The following is a 19,375-nucleotide window of genomic DNA, read 5'->3' as shown; positions in this document are numbered from 1 at the left end:
TTGTAATTTGGCCCCAAATAGTACCCCTATTGTCCAGAATCGCTCCTGAAAAATAGCAGTGCAGTTCCTGTTATGAAGAGTGTGCCTACAGACCCATAGTTGTATGTCTTCAGTGTGAGATCTAAGGTACTGCCCCCTCTGACTGCTAGTCACAGGACATTTGGAGTAAAGCAAGCCAAAAAAGGAAGGAAAATCAGTCCATGCCCCCATCAATACATTCAGTGTTGTTGGGGGAATCCCTCCCGCAGCACTATTGTGCTCTGCCGACGTGGAGCTTTCCAGGTACTCAGAACACAATGATTACTGATAGCAGCTATAGCCGCCAGCACTAATCATATTTATAAAAAAAAAATAAAGGACAGACAGACTCATTGTATCCAAGTTGATTAATGGATTGACTTGGGTACAAATCAGCCTTCCCATAGATGAACTGAATCTTGGCTGGCCTCTGCTGAACCGGCTGAGATTCAATCCCTCTGTGGTCGGGCTTAAGATTTGTTGACTGTGCTGTCCACTGCTCTCCTTGCTGGAGGCCTTTACCAAGATGGCCCCCTCCACACAGCCACAGTGCAGAAAAAAAAACTGCATCATAAGTCAGTAGTTGGGGAAATATTGGCTGCAGCTGGACCACAGGCAGTGACTATTCCTTTGACCTCTGCCTGTCTTTTTTGGGCACTGTTTCTAAAGTTTAGTCCCTCTTCAAAACCACTTCCCTACCGCACATAGTCAAATGACGTCCTTGACTTTGTGCGGGGATATCTGAATGATGCCTGCAGCTACAGCGATTCTGTGCATGATAAGAATGATCATAGTGGCAGTTCCGCCCCTTGATCGTTCTTATAGGTGACAGGAGGGGATGTCCCCCCCCCCCCCCCCTTCTGGTGCCATCCGCCATCCGTCTCCCGTGCCATTGGGGGCCAGAAGAAAGAACCGGCCGGCGCTGGATGACGATAGAGATTTCCGGTGACCAGATGGTCACCAGTCAACTCTATAACCGTCGGAGGCCCGGGCGCGACGTTATGATGTTATGTCCAGGTTCCCGGAACTAAACAAAAAATGTATAACGCCCCTGCCCCCGGTAGCTTGCGCTCAGAAGCGAACGCACACACAAGTCCCGCCCACATATGTAAATGCTGTTCAAAGCACACATGTGAGGTATCGGCGCGTGCTTTGGAGCATGTGCAATAATTCTAGCACTAGATCTCCTCTGTAACTCTAAACTGGTAACCTGTAAAACATTTCAAAGCGTCGCCTATGGAGATTTTTAAGTACCGAAGTTTGGCGCTATTCCATTAGTGTGCGCAATTTTAGGCCTCTTTCACACAAACGATCCCTTCAGGCCCGCCTGTCAGTTTTTTTTTAGGTGGATGTGAACGGATGCTCCATAGACCTCTATGGAGCGTCGGATGTCAGCGGTGACATGTCCGCTGACATCCGACCTGCTCCATTCCGAAAAAGTGTGACAGAGGAAAAACCTACTTTTCCATCCGTCTGCGGATCGGATGACAACGGGCTCTGCGGTCTGTCATCCGATCTCCCATAGGGGAAGAGCGGCGCTCTGACAGGTCCGTCTCTGCACAGTGTGTCATCTTCCTGCTCAGCGGGGATCGACGGAGCGATCCCCGTTGAGCAAGCGGATGTTCACGGGGCGGATCATCACGGATCCGTCCTGTGTGAAAGAGACCTTCTACCAAAAAATTGGGCTAACTTTACTGTTTTGTTATTTTTTTCATTTATGAAACCGGTTTTTTTTTCCAAAAAAAAAGAAAAAAAAGGCGTTTGAAAAATTATAACGCAAATGCTGTAAGAGATAAAACGTTGCAATGGGCGCCATTTTCTTCCCTAGGGTGTCTGCTAAAAAAATAAAAAAAATAAATTAAAAAAAAACATATATAATGTTTCGGTGTTCTGAGTAATTTTCTAGCAAAAAAATGATGATTTTTACATGTAGGAGAGAAGTGCCCTAATAGGCCCGGTATGGAAGTGGTTACTACTACTGACAGGTATGCTGAGAGTAACAAAGGCCTAACTAGAAGACAGTTTTTGCTGGGAGATGCAGCTTATCCAATTGCTTCTTTCAGTGCATACAAACCCGCTATTTGTCATAATGTTCTTAACATACAGAACAATCCAATTTAATAGATATCCTAGCTGGGGACAGTTTCTTTAGTAGTTTTTTTTTTCTGCCACACATCGCTGCCACACGAAACAGGCACAACACCCAAGTCATACATGATTGGAGCAGCTCAGTCCAATCTAATTAAAAAGCAGATTCTTACCAAAAAGAGAGGGATCCTTCTTTATTGCTGTGGAAAGAATGCACATATGTTGGTTGAGAGAGAATGAAGGAACTTATCAACTAGATGATTACAATATGCCCTCTGGGCAGCACAACCCCTATCAAGCTTTGCAATCTGCTCCATTGTGAGATGGACTATTGCACCCAACATGGCAGTCTACTGGATGGAATCTTGTGTAATTACATGTAGTTATATGAGCACAAAACTTTTCCTTTTGAAACCATCTATTCATCCGTTTATTGCTACTTATGGACATTTCTCCTTTTTATACAGTTATCTCCCTCCTACAGAAACAGACAAAAGTTTGGGAAGACCTGACCATCAAACCTATATGAGCTTGTTGGGCACCCAATTCCAAAACCTTTGGCATTAATATGGAGTTGGCCTTCCCTCGCGGCTAGCATCTTCAATCTGCTGTGAAGGCTCCCCTCAAGATTGTGGTGTGTGCTTATGGATAGTTGTGTCCATTCAGCCAAAAAGCATTTGTGAGGTCAGGAACGGATCAGAAGACCTGACTCCCAATCAGTGTTCCAAATCATTCCAAAGGCATTCGGTAGTGTTGAGGTCAGAGCTCTGTGGGGGTCACTTGAGTTCCTACACAACATTGGTGTCAGTGAGGGGAATGGTGCCCCATCATTGGTGTCAGTGAGGGGAATGGTGCCCCATTCATTGGTGTCAGTGAGGGGAATGGTGCCCCATTCATTGGTGTCAGTGAGGGGAATGGTGCCCCATTCATTGGTGTCAGTGAGGGGAATGGTGCCCCATTCATTGGTGTCAGTGAGGGGAATGGTGCCCCATTCATTGGTGTCAGTGAGGGGAATGGTGCCCCATTCATTGGTGTCAGTGAGGGGAATGGTGCCCCATTCATTGGTGTCAGTGAGGGGAATGGTGCCCCATTCATTGGTGTCAGTGAGGGGAATGGTGCCCCATTCATTGGTGTCAGTGAGGGGAATGGTGCCCCATTCATTGGTGTCAGTGAGGGGAATGGTGCCCCATTCATTGGTGTCAGTGAGGGGAATGGTGCCCCATTCATTGGTGTCAGTGAGGGGAATGGTGCCCCATTCATTGGTGTCAGTGAGGGGAATGGTGCCCCATTCATTGGCGTCAGTGGGGGGAATGGTGCCCCATCATTGGTGTCAGTGGGGGGAATGGTGCCCCATCATTGGTGTCAGTGGGGGGAATGGTGCCCCATCATTGGTGTCACTGGGAGGAATGGTGCCCCATCATTGGTGTCACTGGGAGGAATGGTGCCCCATCATTGGTGTCACTGGGAGGAATGGTGCCCCATCATTGGTGTCACTGGGAGGAATGGTGCCCCATCATTGGTGTCACTGGGAGGAGTAGTATCTGACTTTGAGTCAGTGGAAGGAATTGACCCTTATGACCCATGTTTGAATCGCATCTAAAAAAATGTTAATAAGTATTTATGAATTGCATCTGGAATAAAGTTATGGATGCTCCAAATAAACCCCCCCCCCCCCTATAAAAGAAAAGCTCCTTTTCAGTAAAAACAATGGATTAACATATACTTGTGTACAAAGGTAAAGTGGCTCCAGTGTATCATCATTTAAGCATAGGATCTATATTGCTCACCATGAGAGGGGATGGTGTCATCAGAACATGACGGGGTGGTAGTCTGTGTGCTGTATCCGCTCGAGCAATGCAGAGAGTCCCGGCTAAGTTGCATTTCTTGGCTTAAAGCCAAAGCTAGTTGGTCCCGTGGAAGCTTGGGCTGAAAGGAAAACAAGGAGGTGTCAGACTGTGCCGGACCTTCAGGGCACCGTACTGCAGCTGATGGATCCCGCGTGCATGTGCGGGAGTGACGTCCTCGTGGCTCGGCCATACAGCTGGAGCCTGCAAGCCTGGAAGACAGACCGGGTGAAGATGGAAACCCACTCAGCTTCGACAGCGCGCCACTGGAAGGCTTCATTTTAAGGTAAGTATTTCACAATGTGCTAGTATGCAATGAATACTAGCACATTACACCATTGCCTTTGCAGGGGATTTTGCTTTGCCAGCTGCGGTAAAAGCATTGTTCCCATGAAAGACCAATCGAAGCAGAGATTTTAGAAACTTACTTTAGCCATGACCTGGGGAGGTGGAGGTCGAAATCCATCATTGGTCTGGATTGGTTTTGCGATCTCCTCACTTGGACTACTGGAGGTAGACATCTGCTGATTGCTATTCATCTTAGGATCCTAAAATGAAAGGTTTATGGTGTGAATTTTTACAACATAAGTGCATTTTGCTTGGGTGTGAAAAAGAAAAATCATCTATACTGACTGCAAGATGGCAAAGATCTAAGTAATTACACACAACGGACCTAAAGTAGGATGGTCCAAAATCCAATAGGTGATGTAGGCTGCCCATATTAATAAGGCTACATTCTAAGCCCCCCTTGCAACATTAAAGACCACTGAGGCAGTTTTTGGGCGTTTTAGCGCTAGAAATAGCGCCTGTAAAACGCCTGAGAACTGCCTCCCATTCACTGCAGTGAGTCCTTTCACACTGGGGCGGTGCGCTTGCGAGACGTTAGAAAAAGTCCTGCAAGCAGCATCTTTGGGGCGGTTTGGGAAAAACGTCCCTGCCTATTCCAATGAATGGGCAGCACTTCCAAAGAGCCTGAAAAGCGAGTCGGAAGTGCTGCAGCATGTAAGTTTTTAACCCCTTCTATGGGGTTAAAAGCACCCCGCTTGCGGCCGAAAAAAAAAACGCTAAAACGAGTGGCGCTTTACCACGAATACACAAGCAGCCCCAGTGTGAAAGGTGGTCTTTGTACATGTGGGGATTTTTCCAGTAGAACCATTGGATTGGCACTTCCGTTGAACAGCAGTGACTGGAAGTGTGTGCAAGCGAGTGCAAACCACAATGCAGGTGGCAGCATTTATACAAGTTCTTCCCACCTTTTGGGTCTATTTGTAAAGCAATCTGTAAAAAATATGTGATCGATACCCTAGTTAAATAACTTTAAAGCTTAATGTTTATTAAAAGTCAGCAGCTACAAAAACTGTAGCTGCTGACTTTTAATAAACAGACACTGACCTGTCCCACGGTCCAGAGATATGCTCACCTGAACTGTCCCCTCCCTCTGTCTGCTGTCCCTGGTGTCGGCATCTCAACTGTGGGCACTCAGCTGTGACAGCCTGCGGCTTTACAGCCAGGTGCCCACTGTGCATGTGCAAGCTGCTCATTGTAAATGGTCCCGCAGTCTTCTGGGACCTGTGACGTGTCCCAAGTGACTGCGGTTGGGCGGGGGGGCCTGGGGCTAGGAAGAGGGCGAGAGCGGGTACACGGTACCCAAAACCAGGTGGCAAAAAAAAGTGTAATTTGGGTAAAAGGAGGGGATTGGAGGCTTTAAAGCGGAACTTTCCCTTTTGGGGAAGATGAAGAGGTAACGGGGCGACAGGTAATTCCAGGTGCCTCAATACAAAAAGGTATGAAAAGCGTGTTCCTGTGCCACTCACATACAATGCAATGCGATTTCAGCCCATTCATTTGAATAGGCTGCAATCACTGAGGTTCATAGCAACTTGCAAAATAGGGAAACGCATTGCACTGACATCCGCTGCAGATCGCAGTAGGTTTTCTGGGTGGTGCAGGAAATGCACATGGGATGTGGGTTTCCTGCACATTTTGGTGTGAACTGGTCCTTAGAAAGCAGCCCCCCCCCTGCTGAGTCAGACCTATAGCTGTGCAATCAGAAAATCTCTTGCTCCCAGTTGATTAGAGAGCTCTACCTTGGACTTGAACCTTTGAAGAGGAACCACTGCTTCCACACACAGAGCAAAGATCATTATCTGCAGCATGCTGACAGGCTGTGGCTGCTTTCTAAGGAATGAACTACAAGACTTTGCACGCTCTTTGCTTCAATGTCTCTGGATTACAATTTAGGCGATTCAAACTAAATGTCCAGTTGGGCTTTAAATATGTTGGGCCTTGCTTCTAAAACAAACAATGGAGGTTGGGCTTTAGAGACTGAATTTCAACGGTTCCTCTTATAGCAGGGGTCTCCAAACTTTCTAAAGAAAGGGCACAGCCCGATCTCTGGTATTAGATTGGGGAGAACAGCGCCCCATCGTCGGGGCGTCGGCGGGGAGAACAGCGCCCCGTCGTCGGGGCGTCAGCGGGGAGAACAGCGCCCCGTCGTCGGGGCGTCAGCGGGGAGAACAGCGTCCCGTCGTCGGGGCGCCAGCGGGGAGAACAGCGCCCCGGCGCCAGCGGGGAGAACAGCACCCCGGCGCCAGCGGGGAGAACAGCGCCAAGGCGCCAGCGGGGAGAACAGCGCCAAGGCGCCAGCGGGGAGAACAGCGCCAAGGCGCCAGCGGGGAGAACAGCGCCAAGGCGCCAGCGGGGAGAACAGCGCCAAGGCGCCAGCGGGGAGAACAGCGCCAAGGCGCCAGCGGGGAGAACAGCGCCAAGGCGTCAGGGCGTCAGCGGGGAGAACAGCGCCCCGCTGACGCCCTGACGATGGGGCGCCGTCGTCGTCAGGGCGTCGGCGCGGAGAACAGCGCCCCGTCGGCGGCGCGGAGAACAGCGCCCCGTCGGCGGCGCGGAGAACAGCGCCCCGTCGGCGGCGCGGAGAACAGCGCCCCGTCGGCGGCGGGGAGAACAGCGCCCCGTCGGCGGCGGGGAGAACAGCGCCCCGTCGGCGGCGGGGAGAACAGCGCCCCGTCGGCGGCGGGGAGAACAGCGCCCCGTCGGCGGCGGGGAGAACAGCGCCCCGTCGGCGGCGGGGAGAACAGCGCCCCGTCGGCGGCGGGGAGAACAGCGCCCCGTCGTCGGCGGGGAGAACAGCGCCCCGTCGTCGGCGGGGAGAACAGCGCCCCGTCGTCGGCGGGGAGAACAGCGCCCCGTCGTCAGGGCGTCAGCGGGGAGAACAGCGCCCCATCAACAGCTAGAAACTGGCGACTAAAAAAAAAATGAAACAAAACACTGCCAAACAAAACGCCACTTACCACGTTTAGCAAGGTTTACACTCCGTTGAACATCCGTCTAAACCCATTTTTTTGCGTTCCAAAAAAAGCTTCTAAAAGCAACTGCCTAGAAACGCCTGTAAACTTCCCTGTGTACATGTACTGATAAGATAACAGAGGAGAGTTCAGGTGCAGCTGAAAAAAAAAATGCCCCAACTAATCCTAAATGTCCGTTTACCAGCAGTGTAAATGAAGCCTTATATATAGCATTAGAGTGTAAGGTCCCCCCCAGTATAAGATCAGGCTTACCCGTGATGGTGAGCCCCCAATGAAAATAGCTTCCTGTACATGAAAGCAGAGTGCGCTGTTATGTACTTAAAGTGAGATATAAAAGGAAAGAAAAGGAGCCAGCCATGGAATCCTTTGTTGAAGGGGCAAGTGTCAAGTGTGTCTCCATGTGAAGCACTTCCCTTACCGCTGGGCACTAATACTACACCTGACCGAGTGTTTGCTGGCAGTGTGCGCAGCAGAGGAAGCTTCCATCAGGTCAAGTGCTCTTAAGACCTTCTCACAGGCTGAATGGAGAGATTCATATCTATATAGAGAGCTCTGTGTGTCTAATCACCAGTGCATGTGAGATCGGTATGAATTGGACGCAGAAAGGAGGGCTGAACTATTCCTGCAGCACGAACGATGAAAGATCAAAACGCGTTTTACCTTCATTAAGGCCAAATGTCTTATCAGACCTGGAATATTTAAAGCTGAAGTTTAATCTTCTTAGATTTTGCCCTCCCTGGTTCTCCTTCCTCCATTCATCAACACACCAATTAAATTTTTAAATAAAACCGGCTTTCATTCCATATCCAGCAAGGTCATTGTTGGGTCTCTGTACTCCTCTATGCAATGCAGGCAGATCATGGCAGGTGGGAGAGGCAAGCAGGGTGCAGCACGGGGTGCTTATTGAAAATATCATACCACCAGCCGTACTTCTCTCAAGAGCCCTCAGGCCTGTTGCAAGCAGTGGGCTGGCTCTTGGAAGGAGATATGCAAATATCAAAAACTCCCTAATAGGTGTGTGTCCATCTGGAGTTATGACCGTTTCTAGGTGGGTTACATTTGCAGGCATACCTACCTAGATATTGCCCACATGTGATGCAGAGCCTTTATGTTTGAAAGAGCTGAAATCCAAGGAATAAAATGGGCAGGCCAGAGAGGAAAGGGCTAGACCGGAATTGGTGCTTAACCTGTGGCCCTCCAGCTGTTGTGGAACCACAAGTCCCATGAGGCATTGCAAGGCTGACAGCTACAAGCATGACTCCCAAAGGCAGAGGCATGATGGGACTTTTAGTTTTGCAACAGCTTAAGTCCCACAGGTTGGGCATCCATTATTTATTGCTGGATGTCCTCCAGCCAGGAAATAAGGCGGGCTCTATTTGACTTGCTGCAGCTTGCAATGCAGACTGCGAGAAGCTCACAGTGTGCAGTGAAATCAGAGGAATTTCAGTACAGGAGAGAAGCCTGTACAACCGTGCAAGACAGAAGGGAAGGTTGGAGTTCAGCTTTAAAGTGGTTATAAACCTCAGACATGAATATGACCAAAGCATATCCCCCTCTATAGTGTGTACTTGTCTCAATCCAGAGCACTAACTGTCATTTCTGTCTGCTGCCTCCTTCCTTTGGTATCAGCACGAGTCACTTCTGATAAGTTTTCCTGACACCAAGAGAAAAATGGTGACAGGGGAGAAAGCCCAAGCACACAGCCGGTGACTGACAGCCTCAGCTCTGAACTTGCGTGCGGGGGGAAGGGAGATTCAGCCCTCCAATCAGCTTTCAGAGCTCCCCTCACTGAGCTTTGCAGAGTGCAATTTTAGCCCTCCGCCTCCTGCTTTCCGACAGCTCAGGCAACCTTTATAAACTCTCAATTTTGAATGGATGTAGGGAAGAAAAGACTGCCGATAAAACAGGTACAACTTATGTAGGAGGATTTGTTTCATCTCTGAGGTCAGTCACTTTAATGAATATATGTAAGGGTTTACAACCATTTTAAACGAATGGTGACAACCTACTGGAAAAAAGTAATGTAAACCCTGAGTGACATTTAGCTTTCTAAAGTACTTTGTATTATAAACCATTTCCTTTTTTTCCTAATAAAAATGCATATCTAGCATTTTTTTTTGCATCCTTTGTTGCATCAGCGATGCTGATCTCCTGCAGTCTCTGTCTACATGCACTCCAGGGAGCGCTGCATGCCATTTCTCAGGACGGGTTTCCCGATGGTGACAACAGTGGCCTATAATGCTACTTCTGACAACTATAACGTTATTTGACTCTTACCTGGAACATGGTCTCCAGCATTATGGACGGGGGACGAATATGAAGGGCTTCTATTGAGCTTGAGATTGAGTCCATAGATGGAACGTGTCTCATTGATCCATGTAGATAGCTGATGGGGAGAGAAAGCACAAAAAAAATGAAGTCCCATGACCTTACACTGAATATTCAAAAAATGTAACGGACATTACCCACGTCAGCTTTTATAAAGCAATTATCATTAAAACAATTATTTGTGGGGTAAGTTCACCTTTAAAAAAAATGTAAAAGGTCAGCCAACTCAAAGTATCCTGGGAAAGTCCAGACCCAGCTGCACATAGCGGCCATGATGCCCCATGCTTCTGGTGTAGCAGTCCGTATACCGTAATACACAGCCCCGGAGCGAGTATGAATCATAACCGTTGCAATGGGAAGGGCTTATTCGTCAACGCAGTCTTGTGCTGACCAATGAGAAGCGTGTATCTGAGGCTTCCATGTTGACCAATGAAGCGCTTGCTAGTAGGAGCATTATGATGGATACCCACTCCGGTATGCATGTGTATTGCAGTATATGGACTTCTTCACTGGCAGCATGGAGCGTCACAGCCGCTATGTGCAGTGAGGTCCTGGATGGGTGGCCAGGATACTTGAAGTTAGTTCATCTTCTAATTTAAAAAAAAAACAAAAAAACTGAACTTGCACTTTAAATGCAGACCACTTGCCCCAACCACTTTACAAAGATGACTCAATTCGGCATTTAATGGATGCTAAAATTAGGGTTGCACAGACACTAGTATCAGTGCCAATACCGAGTATTTGCACAAGTGTTGGTACTCGTGCAAATGCACCGATAACTGATACCAATTAAGGCTTGGTTTTTTGAGCTGTCAGTGGGTCTCCCCTGTTTACAGCTTAAGTTTTAAAGAAGTCCAGTAATTGTAGCTGTGAAAAAAATAAAAAATGTTTATTAATAACATTGCTCAGCCAATAAAAAGAAACATTGTTTCTTTTTGCATCTTTCCGTTTCTTCATCTGCAGATCAAAGGGAAGAACAAAGGTTCCTCTGTTTAACCCCTTATTAACCCATAATTTACTCTAATCAGCCTTAATTAACTCCCTAATCTCCTCCATTTAATTATTATTTTCCTGCTTTTTGTTTTGTTTACGTCTATTTTATAAACGGTAAACAATTAAACTTTTTTTGTTTGCTTTGTTAGTGAATATTATTACACGTATATATTAACATATATTTACACATTTCACATTGAAAAAGCATAAAAAAAGAAAAAAAATTACTTCATTTGTAAATAACTTTTCAATGCTTTTTACCATTGCTGACAGCTGCAGTGAAAACAAAAATTTGCGGTAGGTATCGGTAATTGGTATCGGCGAGTACTAAAAAAAAAAAAAAATAAAAAAAAAAAAAAAAAAAAAAAGTATCGGTACTCGTAGTAAAAAAATAAAAAAAAAAAATGGTATGGGTGTATCTCTAGCTAAAATGTTAGGAGATCATTATCTGCTAGTCATGTGATATTTATGGTAATTTACCTCGCTCATTAATCTCGGCTATTCAAGCAGAAATCTCTCCAGTCTTGCAAGATGACCTTCTACAACATATGTGGGGAGCGAAGGCAGGCCTGTGTAGACTGATCCAATGAAAGAGCTATTTTAGCCTATTATTGCCAAAAGAGCTAATGCTGGTTTCTGAAGGAATGGTGTCAGAACATGCTGTGCATCGTAGTTTGTTGTGTAAAGGGCTACGTAGCCACAGTTTGGTCAGGGTGCCCATGCTGAACCGTGTCCACAGCCAAAATCCCCTACAAAGATGCACATGAGTATTGGAACTGGACCACAGAGCAATGCAATAAGGTGACCTGGTCTGAGGAATTAAATAATTGTTTGAGGATCACAAGTTCAAGCCGTTGACTCCAAATTCACAAGTAGCTCAAGCTGTTGACTGCAAATTCTCCAGATCTTAACCCAATCAAGCATCTGTGGGATGTGTTGAAAAAACGTGTACAATCTATGGAGGCCCCACCTTGCAGAACCTAATGCCGCGTACACACCACCGGACTTTGACAGCAAAGGTCTGACGCAACTAATCCGTTGGGCAATTCGATCATGTGTGGGCTCCCTCTGACCTTTGCTGTCCAAAAATCTGATGAACTTTAGAAATAGAATGTTTCAAATTTTTCCGCCGGGACTCTGCCAGACCCAGTTCCTATGGAGAAATCCACTCGTTTGTATGCTAGTCCGACTGACGAAAACCGACACTAGGGCAGCTATTGGCTACTGGCTATGAACTTCCTTATTCTAGTCTTCTAGTCCGATCGCACGTCATCACGTTCAAATCTGTCAGACTTTGGTGAGATTGTGTGTGGCCAAGTCCATTCATTCGGAAAGTCCATCGGAACTCCGCCGAAAGTCCGTCGGATCCAGTCTGCCGGAAAAAGTCCGGTTGTGTGTACACAACATTAAAGATCTGCTCCTGACAGCTTCAGCGCATATACCACATCATACCTTCAGAGGCCTAGTGGAGTCCATGCCTTGGTGGAAGGTCATATTGCTATGGCTTATCGGTGTAAGTACCTGAAAGTGTTCAACATTACTTAGCAACAAAAAAAAAAAAAAAAAACCTTTACTTAGCATGCAAGTATGGAAATATAATTGATAACAGGTCTACTCTAAAGGGTAATCTGTCCCTTTGTGAATAAGTCTGCATTGTGCTCTTCTCTGTCAAAAGCAACACCATCGGTTATCCTGCTGCAGTCTCTTGTATATAATATCCTACAGTGATTGTGAACACTCTTTGTAGCAGCCATAGCAAGTGGGCGGAGCTGGAAACTTTGCTGCAGCCTGTGGCACATATAAGAAGCAATGATGACGACGACAACGTTGTAATCCGCCACCTCCCACCAAAATATCAGTTACTTTGGCCATTTTAAGGACTGGCAGCCTTTCACCAAAGGCACATACATCTGACATGGGTGACAATGCCCTCTGTGTAATACATCCCACTGATCCCTAACAAGGGACCTTTGATGGAACAAATCCTGGGAATCCCCCAACAATGGATTATTATTCCATACAGTGAAACACCTTTTCTATCGGAATGCAAAAGTAGCCGGCACCAGGGAACGAGCGAAACTGGATAGCAAAGCAAAACTACACATCAAGCTGACCTATAGTAACCTCCATTAATTGGGTAATGTAAGCTACCTCTTCTGCAGAGAGGCCGAGGGATGCTGGGTAATGAAGAGATATTGATAGCAGTGTAAAGTTACAGAGGAGTCTATGCTGAAAAGCTCTGCTGATGTAACTCTATCCAGTGTGCAATAGCTGCTGACGAGACACAAACCAGCGATCATGCCAGAAGAACTTTGGTTTACAAGTGCAAGCACAATACCAGAACTGCCCACTAGATGGCCCTCCTATTCTGCAGCTTTGGGTATAGGAATGTACCTGCTGATCCGGTCGGAGATATGCAAATCCAAGCACAGCTCTACATAGCAGATCCTGCAATTCCATTGCACTGTTAAACTATAGCTAGGACTATAGACTAAAACATTAATTGGCAATACCAATTATACCAGTTTAAAGTGCAACCTCGAGATCGGCAAATGTCAGCCAAATATTCCTCCTGGAATCTTGATGTGCTTGTATATTTCCTCCAGATCTGTGCAGTGATCCGGTGAGAAACTTGAACTCTGGGCAGAAACGTCTTGTAATAAAGACCGGTCACCGGTGCACCCTCTCCTTGTGCTGGATGACAGGTCTCTTCTCCGCCCACTTCTCAAAGTCTGCTAAAGAGCAGTGTTTAGGGATATTTATGTGAAACTCTACAAAAGTTTTTTGTTTTTATATACAAAATGAGTTCGGGCCGGTGCACACAGCGATGCGCGGCGAGGCGTCTCCGACTTGCCTCGCCGCGACCTGCACGGACCTCAGCGGCGACTTGCAGAGGACTTCTGTATAGAAGTCAATGCAAGTCGCCCCCGAAGTCGCCCCAAAGTAGTACAGGAACCTTTTTTCTGAGTCGGAGCGACTCGAGTCGCTCCTCTCAGAACGGTTCCATTGTACAGAATGGGGGCGACTTGCGGGAGCGAGGCGAGGCGAGCCGTGTCGCCTCGCGCCGCAGTGTGAACCGGCCCTTCATGTATGGTTTTCCCATGTTGACGAGATATGTTTTTTATGTTAAGATACTTTGATAAAAATAAAGAATTACTATTTTTAAAGAAACTATTGTTATTTGGTTCAAATACCATCTTGCTGCTTAAAAAAAAAACAACCCTTGAGGGATTTTCTATTCAATTAAATGAATTGGGGTGTGAGGCCTTAACAACACACATAATGTATTATCTATTCTATAAGAGCAGTGTTTTAAACAAGGAGTGTGTCTATGGGAATGTTTGACCATTCTTCCAGAAGCATATTTGTAGGCACTGATGAGAAGGCCTGGCTTGCCATCTTCGCTCCAATTCATCTTAAAGGCGTTCTATCAGGTTGAGGTCAGGACCTTGTGCAGGCCAATCAAGTTCCTCCAACCCAAATTCACTCATCCATATCTTTATGGACCTTGCTTTGTGCACTGGTGCGCAGTCATGTTGGAACAGAAAGGGGTCATCCCCAAACTGTTCCCACAAAGTCCAAAACGTCTTAGTATGTGGACACCTTATGAGTGCCCTTCACTGGAACTAAGGGGCCAAGCCCATCCCCTAAAAAGAACAACCCCACACCATAATCCCCCCTCCACCAAATGATTTGGACCAGTGCACAAAGCAAGGTCCATAAAGACATGAATGAGCGAGTTTGGGGTAGAGAAACATGACTGGCCGGCACAGTCCTGACCTCAACCTGATAGAACATATATATCAGTCAAATGCACTTCTAGAAGAATGATCAAACATTCCCATAGACACACTCCTAAACCTTGTGGACGGCCTTCCCAGAAGAGAGGAAGCTGTTATAGCTGCAAAGGTTGGGCCAACTCAATATTGAACCCTACAGACTAATGCCGCGTACACACGGGTGGACTGTATGGCGTACTTAGTCCGTCGAAACACATTTCAGCGGACAATCCGCTCGTGTGTGGGCTTCAGCGGACTTTTTCAGCGTGCAGTCCGGCGTACTAAGTATTTCGGATTTTCCGTAATTCTGTCCGTCATACTTTGGTTTCAGCGGACAATACGGTCGTCAGTGTGCTAGTTGGACGGACTAAGAATGGCGCATGCCCAGAAAGGATTTACACGGCGGAAAGGTGCTTTGCTGTGTATTGGACTTCCTATTTCTAGTCCCGTCGTACGTGCTGTACACGTCATCGCCCAAGCTTTCGTCGGACTGTTTGGGTATCCGTGTGTGGTCAAGTCCGTTCAGTGGAAAGTATGACGGACTGTCCGTCGGATTGTATGACGGACTAAGTACGCCATACAATCCGCTCGTGTGTACGCGGCATAAGACAGGGATGCCAATAAATGTTCATGTGCGTGTAAAGGCAGGTGTCCTAATATTTAATAATAATTTTGGCAATAAAGTGTACTCTCCTATCCATTTACTAATGATAGCAAAATGAGGATTAAAAATAATCAATGCAAGTTCCACTTTAATGAAAGCTACAGATTTAAAAATATTAAAAATATTAAGTCATTAGTCATTAAAAAAAGACTTCTGGAATGACATTACTAGGTGAAAGTTATACGAGATCTTAGTGATTGGGTTTGCATCTAAGGCGTAATTTAAATACGGGATTCTCTTTCTCTCTACAAGATGGTGGAATTTTCTGTTTAATATACAGGGATGTCTGTACAATGTTTAAGCAGAGTAGCACACCTACACTGGTTAAGGCCCTATGTCCTCTGGTTGCCTGTTCAGTATGACCTTGTCCCTGCACACAGACACACATTATCATCTCCAGCAGAACCCCAGTCTCCCGTCGCAGGCCCTGAGGGAGTTTGGAAATAGTCCTCTTTCATAAACAGTCTGTAGGTTTCCTCACTAATCCTAACCGCAAGGAGGAAAAAAAAAAACCTGACAAATCCTGCAGAGCTGGGGAATCCTTAAATGGCCATATTAAAACAAGACACTTCTGTCTAACGACTGAATCATCTGTAGCAAAGAACATCCACCTTGTTAGGACATGGCTGGAGCACGGATTCCTCAATCCGGTGCTGATCAGGACCTTAAAGGAGAAGGACACCTAATATTTTCACTGGGAGCTTGAAGCTGGACGGGGGCTGCATTGTGAGCAAATGCTAAGTTGATGCCCACAACCCCCCCCCCCCCCCCCCGACCGGTATTGTGTTTCAATGTCTAAAGTTTGGAAAAATAGGCAGAGTCCAACTACTCGTTGACTTTGTGGGACCGATTGAGGAAATATGAACTACACTGTCGTGAATGTGGAGAATCCCATGAGATGCACTATATCAGTAACCTTAGAAAAGGATCTCTCTTCCTCTTCTGTTCACTGTTCAAGTGGCCAGTAGATGTAAGGATCCAGGAAACAAACATAATCAATAGCTTAATAGCTGTTCTCCATCGTCCACTAGGTCTGATATTTCTGCAGTTAAGTAGGAGGACCTTATTGTCAAAGAGCAGCAGTAAATGTCCAGGGAGTGGCTGGCCTAAGGCCTTGTGCATGTGACTACACAGGGATATCCTTTGAAGGGAAGTCTAATGTAACCTGGGGATGGGGGCAGTGGGGATTATGGCCCCTACATTAGTAGTCAGTGGGGATTATGACCATTACGTTTATAGTCAGTGGGGATTATGACCATTACGTTTATAGTCAGTGGGGATTATGACCATTACGTTTATAGTCAGTGGGGATTATGACCATTACGTTTATAGTCAGTGGGGATTATGACCATTACGTTTATAGTCAGTGGGGATTATGACCATTACGTTTATAGTCAGTGGGGATTATGGCCCCTACTTTTGCAGTCAGTGGGGATTATGGCCCCTACTTTTGCAGTCAGTGGGGATTATGGCCCCTACTTTTGCAGTCAGTGGGGATTATGGCCCCTACTTTTGCAGTCAGTGGGGATTATGGCCCCTACTTTTGCAGTCAGTGGGGATTATGGCCCCTACATTAGTAGTCAGTGGGGATTATGGCCCCTACTTTTGCAGTCAGTGGGGATTATGGCCCATACTTTTGCAGTCAGTGGGGATTATGGCCCCTACTTTTGCAGTCAGTGGGGATTATGGCCCCTACTTTTGCAGTCAGTGGGGATTATGGCCCCTACTTTTGCAGTCAGTGGGGATTATGGCCCCTACTTTTGCAGTCAGTGGGGATTATGGCCCCTACTTTTGCAGTCAGTGGGGATTATGGCCCCTACTTTTGCAGTCAGTGGGGATTATGGCCCCTACTTTTGCAGTCAGTGGGGATTATGGCCCCTACTTTTGCAGTCAGTGGGGATTATGGCCCCTACATTAGTAGTCAGTGGGGATTATGGCTTACTTTGGTGGGCAGTGGGAAGAATGCTCCTTACATTGGTAGTCAGTGGAAATAATGGCCCCCTTACAGTGGTGATTAGAATACCACCCTTACAGAGAACACTTTCAAAGATCATTGTTGTAATGCCGCAGATTGTGCCAACTAGCACTGGCCATCAAACTTTGGAGACACCAATGAGGCACAGCTCAAGGAATTTTTAAACACTGGAGGAACCTTAGGATCCTACAGAACGCTAGTTAAAGCAAAACTTCACCCAAAAGGGGAAGTACTGCTTGTTTGCACCCTCCTCCCCTCCACTGCCACATTTGGCACTTTTTTAGGGGGGAGGGGGAGTGGGTATCTGGTTTTGACAGCTTTTCAGCTTTGACAAAATAAAAACTGGAAGCTGATTGGTTACCATGCACCGCTACTTTAGATTCTGTGTGCCCTGATTTTAGTAAATCTCCCCCAACATACTGGGAATGGATGCATGACATTTTTCAAGGAGGTTTACTGGTGACAAAAGACCAGGTCTGAGCCCATTGGGAGCTTGGTTGGCTGAGTGACAACAAAGTGGAACTGGGAAACATGGACAGATCATTGTCACCCAATAACAAGAAGCGCTAGAATGGCAGGATCTTATTTTATTGAAAGCTGTAGGTTTAAAAAATAAACTAAAAATAACTTTTTAAAGCCTAAAAAAGGTAGGCCCATAGATGCTGCTTGATTCACTCATCAACAGATTGTCGATGGGGGGAATCCCTTCAGCAGAGTGATTGTGTTCTGCCGGCGTGGGGAGCCGTCCCTGCCAAGAGAACACAATCGATTATTGATAGTGGCTAGAGCCGCTGGCAATAATCGCATTGCCCAAAATAAGACATGCTGATTGTACTCAAAGTTGATTGATGGACATCCACCCTGCTCATTGGTGGTTGAAATCTCGATCGGTCCCCTGAACTGGCCGAGATTTGAACCATCTATGGCTAGCCTAAGCCCTTGTACACACGGTCGAAGATTCCGACGGAATGTGTCCTATCGGACCGTTTTGTCGGATAATCGGACTGTGTGTGGTCTCCATCGGACTGTTTCCGTCGGAATATCCGACGGACCAACTTTTCCGGTAAAATTTTCAGACAAAATGCTCCGATCGGACATACTCCGATCATGTGTAGCCTACTCCGACGGACAAAGTGCCACGCATGCCCAGATCAAATTCCTAGATCAAAGCTATTGGCTACTAGCCTGAACGTAGTCCCGTCCTAACGAAATAACGTTATCACGTACAGTACAACATAATACAATGCCGCCTATCAGTGCCCATCCGTGCCACCTATCAGTGCCCATCCGTGCCACCTATCAGTGCCGCCCATCCATGCCCATCTGTGCCGCCCATCCATGCCAATCCGTGCCACCTATCAGTGCCCATCCGTGTCGCCTATGAGTGCCGCCCATCAGTGCCGCCCATCAGTGCCACATCATCAGTGCCACATCATCAGTGCCACATCATCAGTGCCACATCATCAGTGCCACATCATCAGTGCCACATCATCAGTGCCACATCATCAGTGCCACATCAGTGAAGGAGAAAACTTACTTTTTTACAAAGTTTTGAAACTGAAACAAAAAACAACAACTTTTTTTTTCAAAATTTTCGGTATTTTTTTATTTGTTTAGCAAAAAATAAAAACCGTAGAGGTGATCAAATACCACCAAAAGAAAGCTCTATTTGTGGGAAAAAAATTATAAAAATTTCATTTGAGTACAGTGTAGCATGACCGCGCAATTGTCATTCAAAGTGCAACAGCATTGAAAATTCAAAATTGGTCTGGGCAGGAAGGTGTTTAAGTGCCCGGTATTGAAGTGGTTAAAAAAATAAAAAATAAAAAACCCCAAAAAACTAAAGACCCAAAGAATAATAAAAAAAAATCCTTGTATGTATCTCACAGAGGCTAAACTGCAGGGATTTTTATTGGCATGCCAAGGAGAGAGCATCTTGACCCGTTTCTCACTCTCTCCCCCATGAGCTGTTAGCCTCCGACAAAAGGGTCAAAGCTATTTTTAACAGCTGCAAACAGAAAAAAAGTCGTCTCTCCCCCCTTTCCATTTGCTCCGTGACTTTCCAAACATCTGTTAAAACTCTTCCTGAGGAAGAGGTCTGCGGGTAATTGGCAGCCCGTCAGACAGCGATGCCATGCGCCTAGATGTGCAGGCTCGTTTTCCAAAAAACAAAAAAAATAAAAATAAAAACCCCCCTCACTTCACAACAAAAACAAAAGAGCAGAATCGAGAATGCGGGAGAGGGGCAGAGAGTGAAAGGTCTGGGCTTTGTGTTGGAGAAAGGTGGAATGACAAAGGGAGGGGAGCAGACAGAGCCCAATACAAAGTGGAATATACTTCTCTAGATTGACGGACAAAGTCTGACT

At 46.5% G+C, this 19,375-nt stretch overlaps 1 protein-coding gene across 2 annotated transcripts in view; it reads right to left on the bottom strand.

The window, feature by feature from the left end:
* LOC143935253 (protein MTSS 1-like) overlaps positions 1-19,375 on the bottom strand; it is a 185,492-nt gene that overhangs the window by 8,234 nt on the left and 157,883 nt on the right. Inside the window, exons 10-13 of one of the 2 annotated variants that reach the window (XM_077458963.1) lie at positions 9,548-9,656; positions 4,379-4,498; positions 3,894-4,032; positions 2,280-2,306 (exon numbers count right to left, since the gene is read on the bottom strand). In XM_077458963.1, coding sequence (XP_077315089.1) covers positions 2,280-2,306; positions 3,894-4,032; positions 4,379-4,498; positions 9,548-9,656 — 395 coding nt within the window. The remainder of the gene's footprint in view (positions 1-2,279; positions 2,307-3,893; positions 4,033-4,378; positions 4,499-9,547; positions 9,657-19,375) is intronic. The other variant, XM_077458964.1, reaches the window with a different exon arrangement.

This window comes from Lithobates pipiens, unplaced genomic scaffold, assembly GCF_037356315.1.
Source record: "Lithobates pipiens isolate NorthernLeopardFrog02 unplaced genomic scaffold, aLitPip1_a1.2 Scaffold_28, whole genome shotgun sequence".
In the NCBI taxonomy this organism is placed as follows: domain Eukaryota; kingdom Metazoa; phylum Chordata; class Amphibia; order Anura; family Ranidae; genus Lithobates; species Lithobates pipiens.
This window is presented reverse-complemented; position numbering and strand designations above follow the sequence as displayed.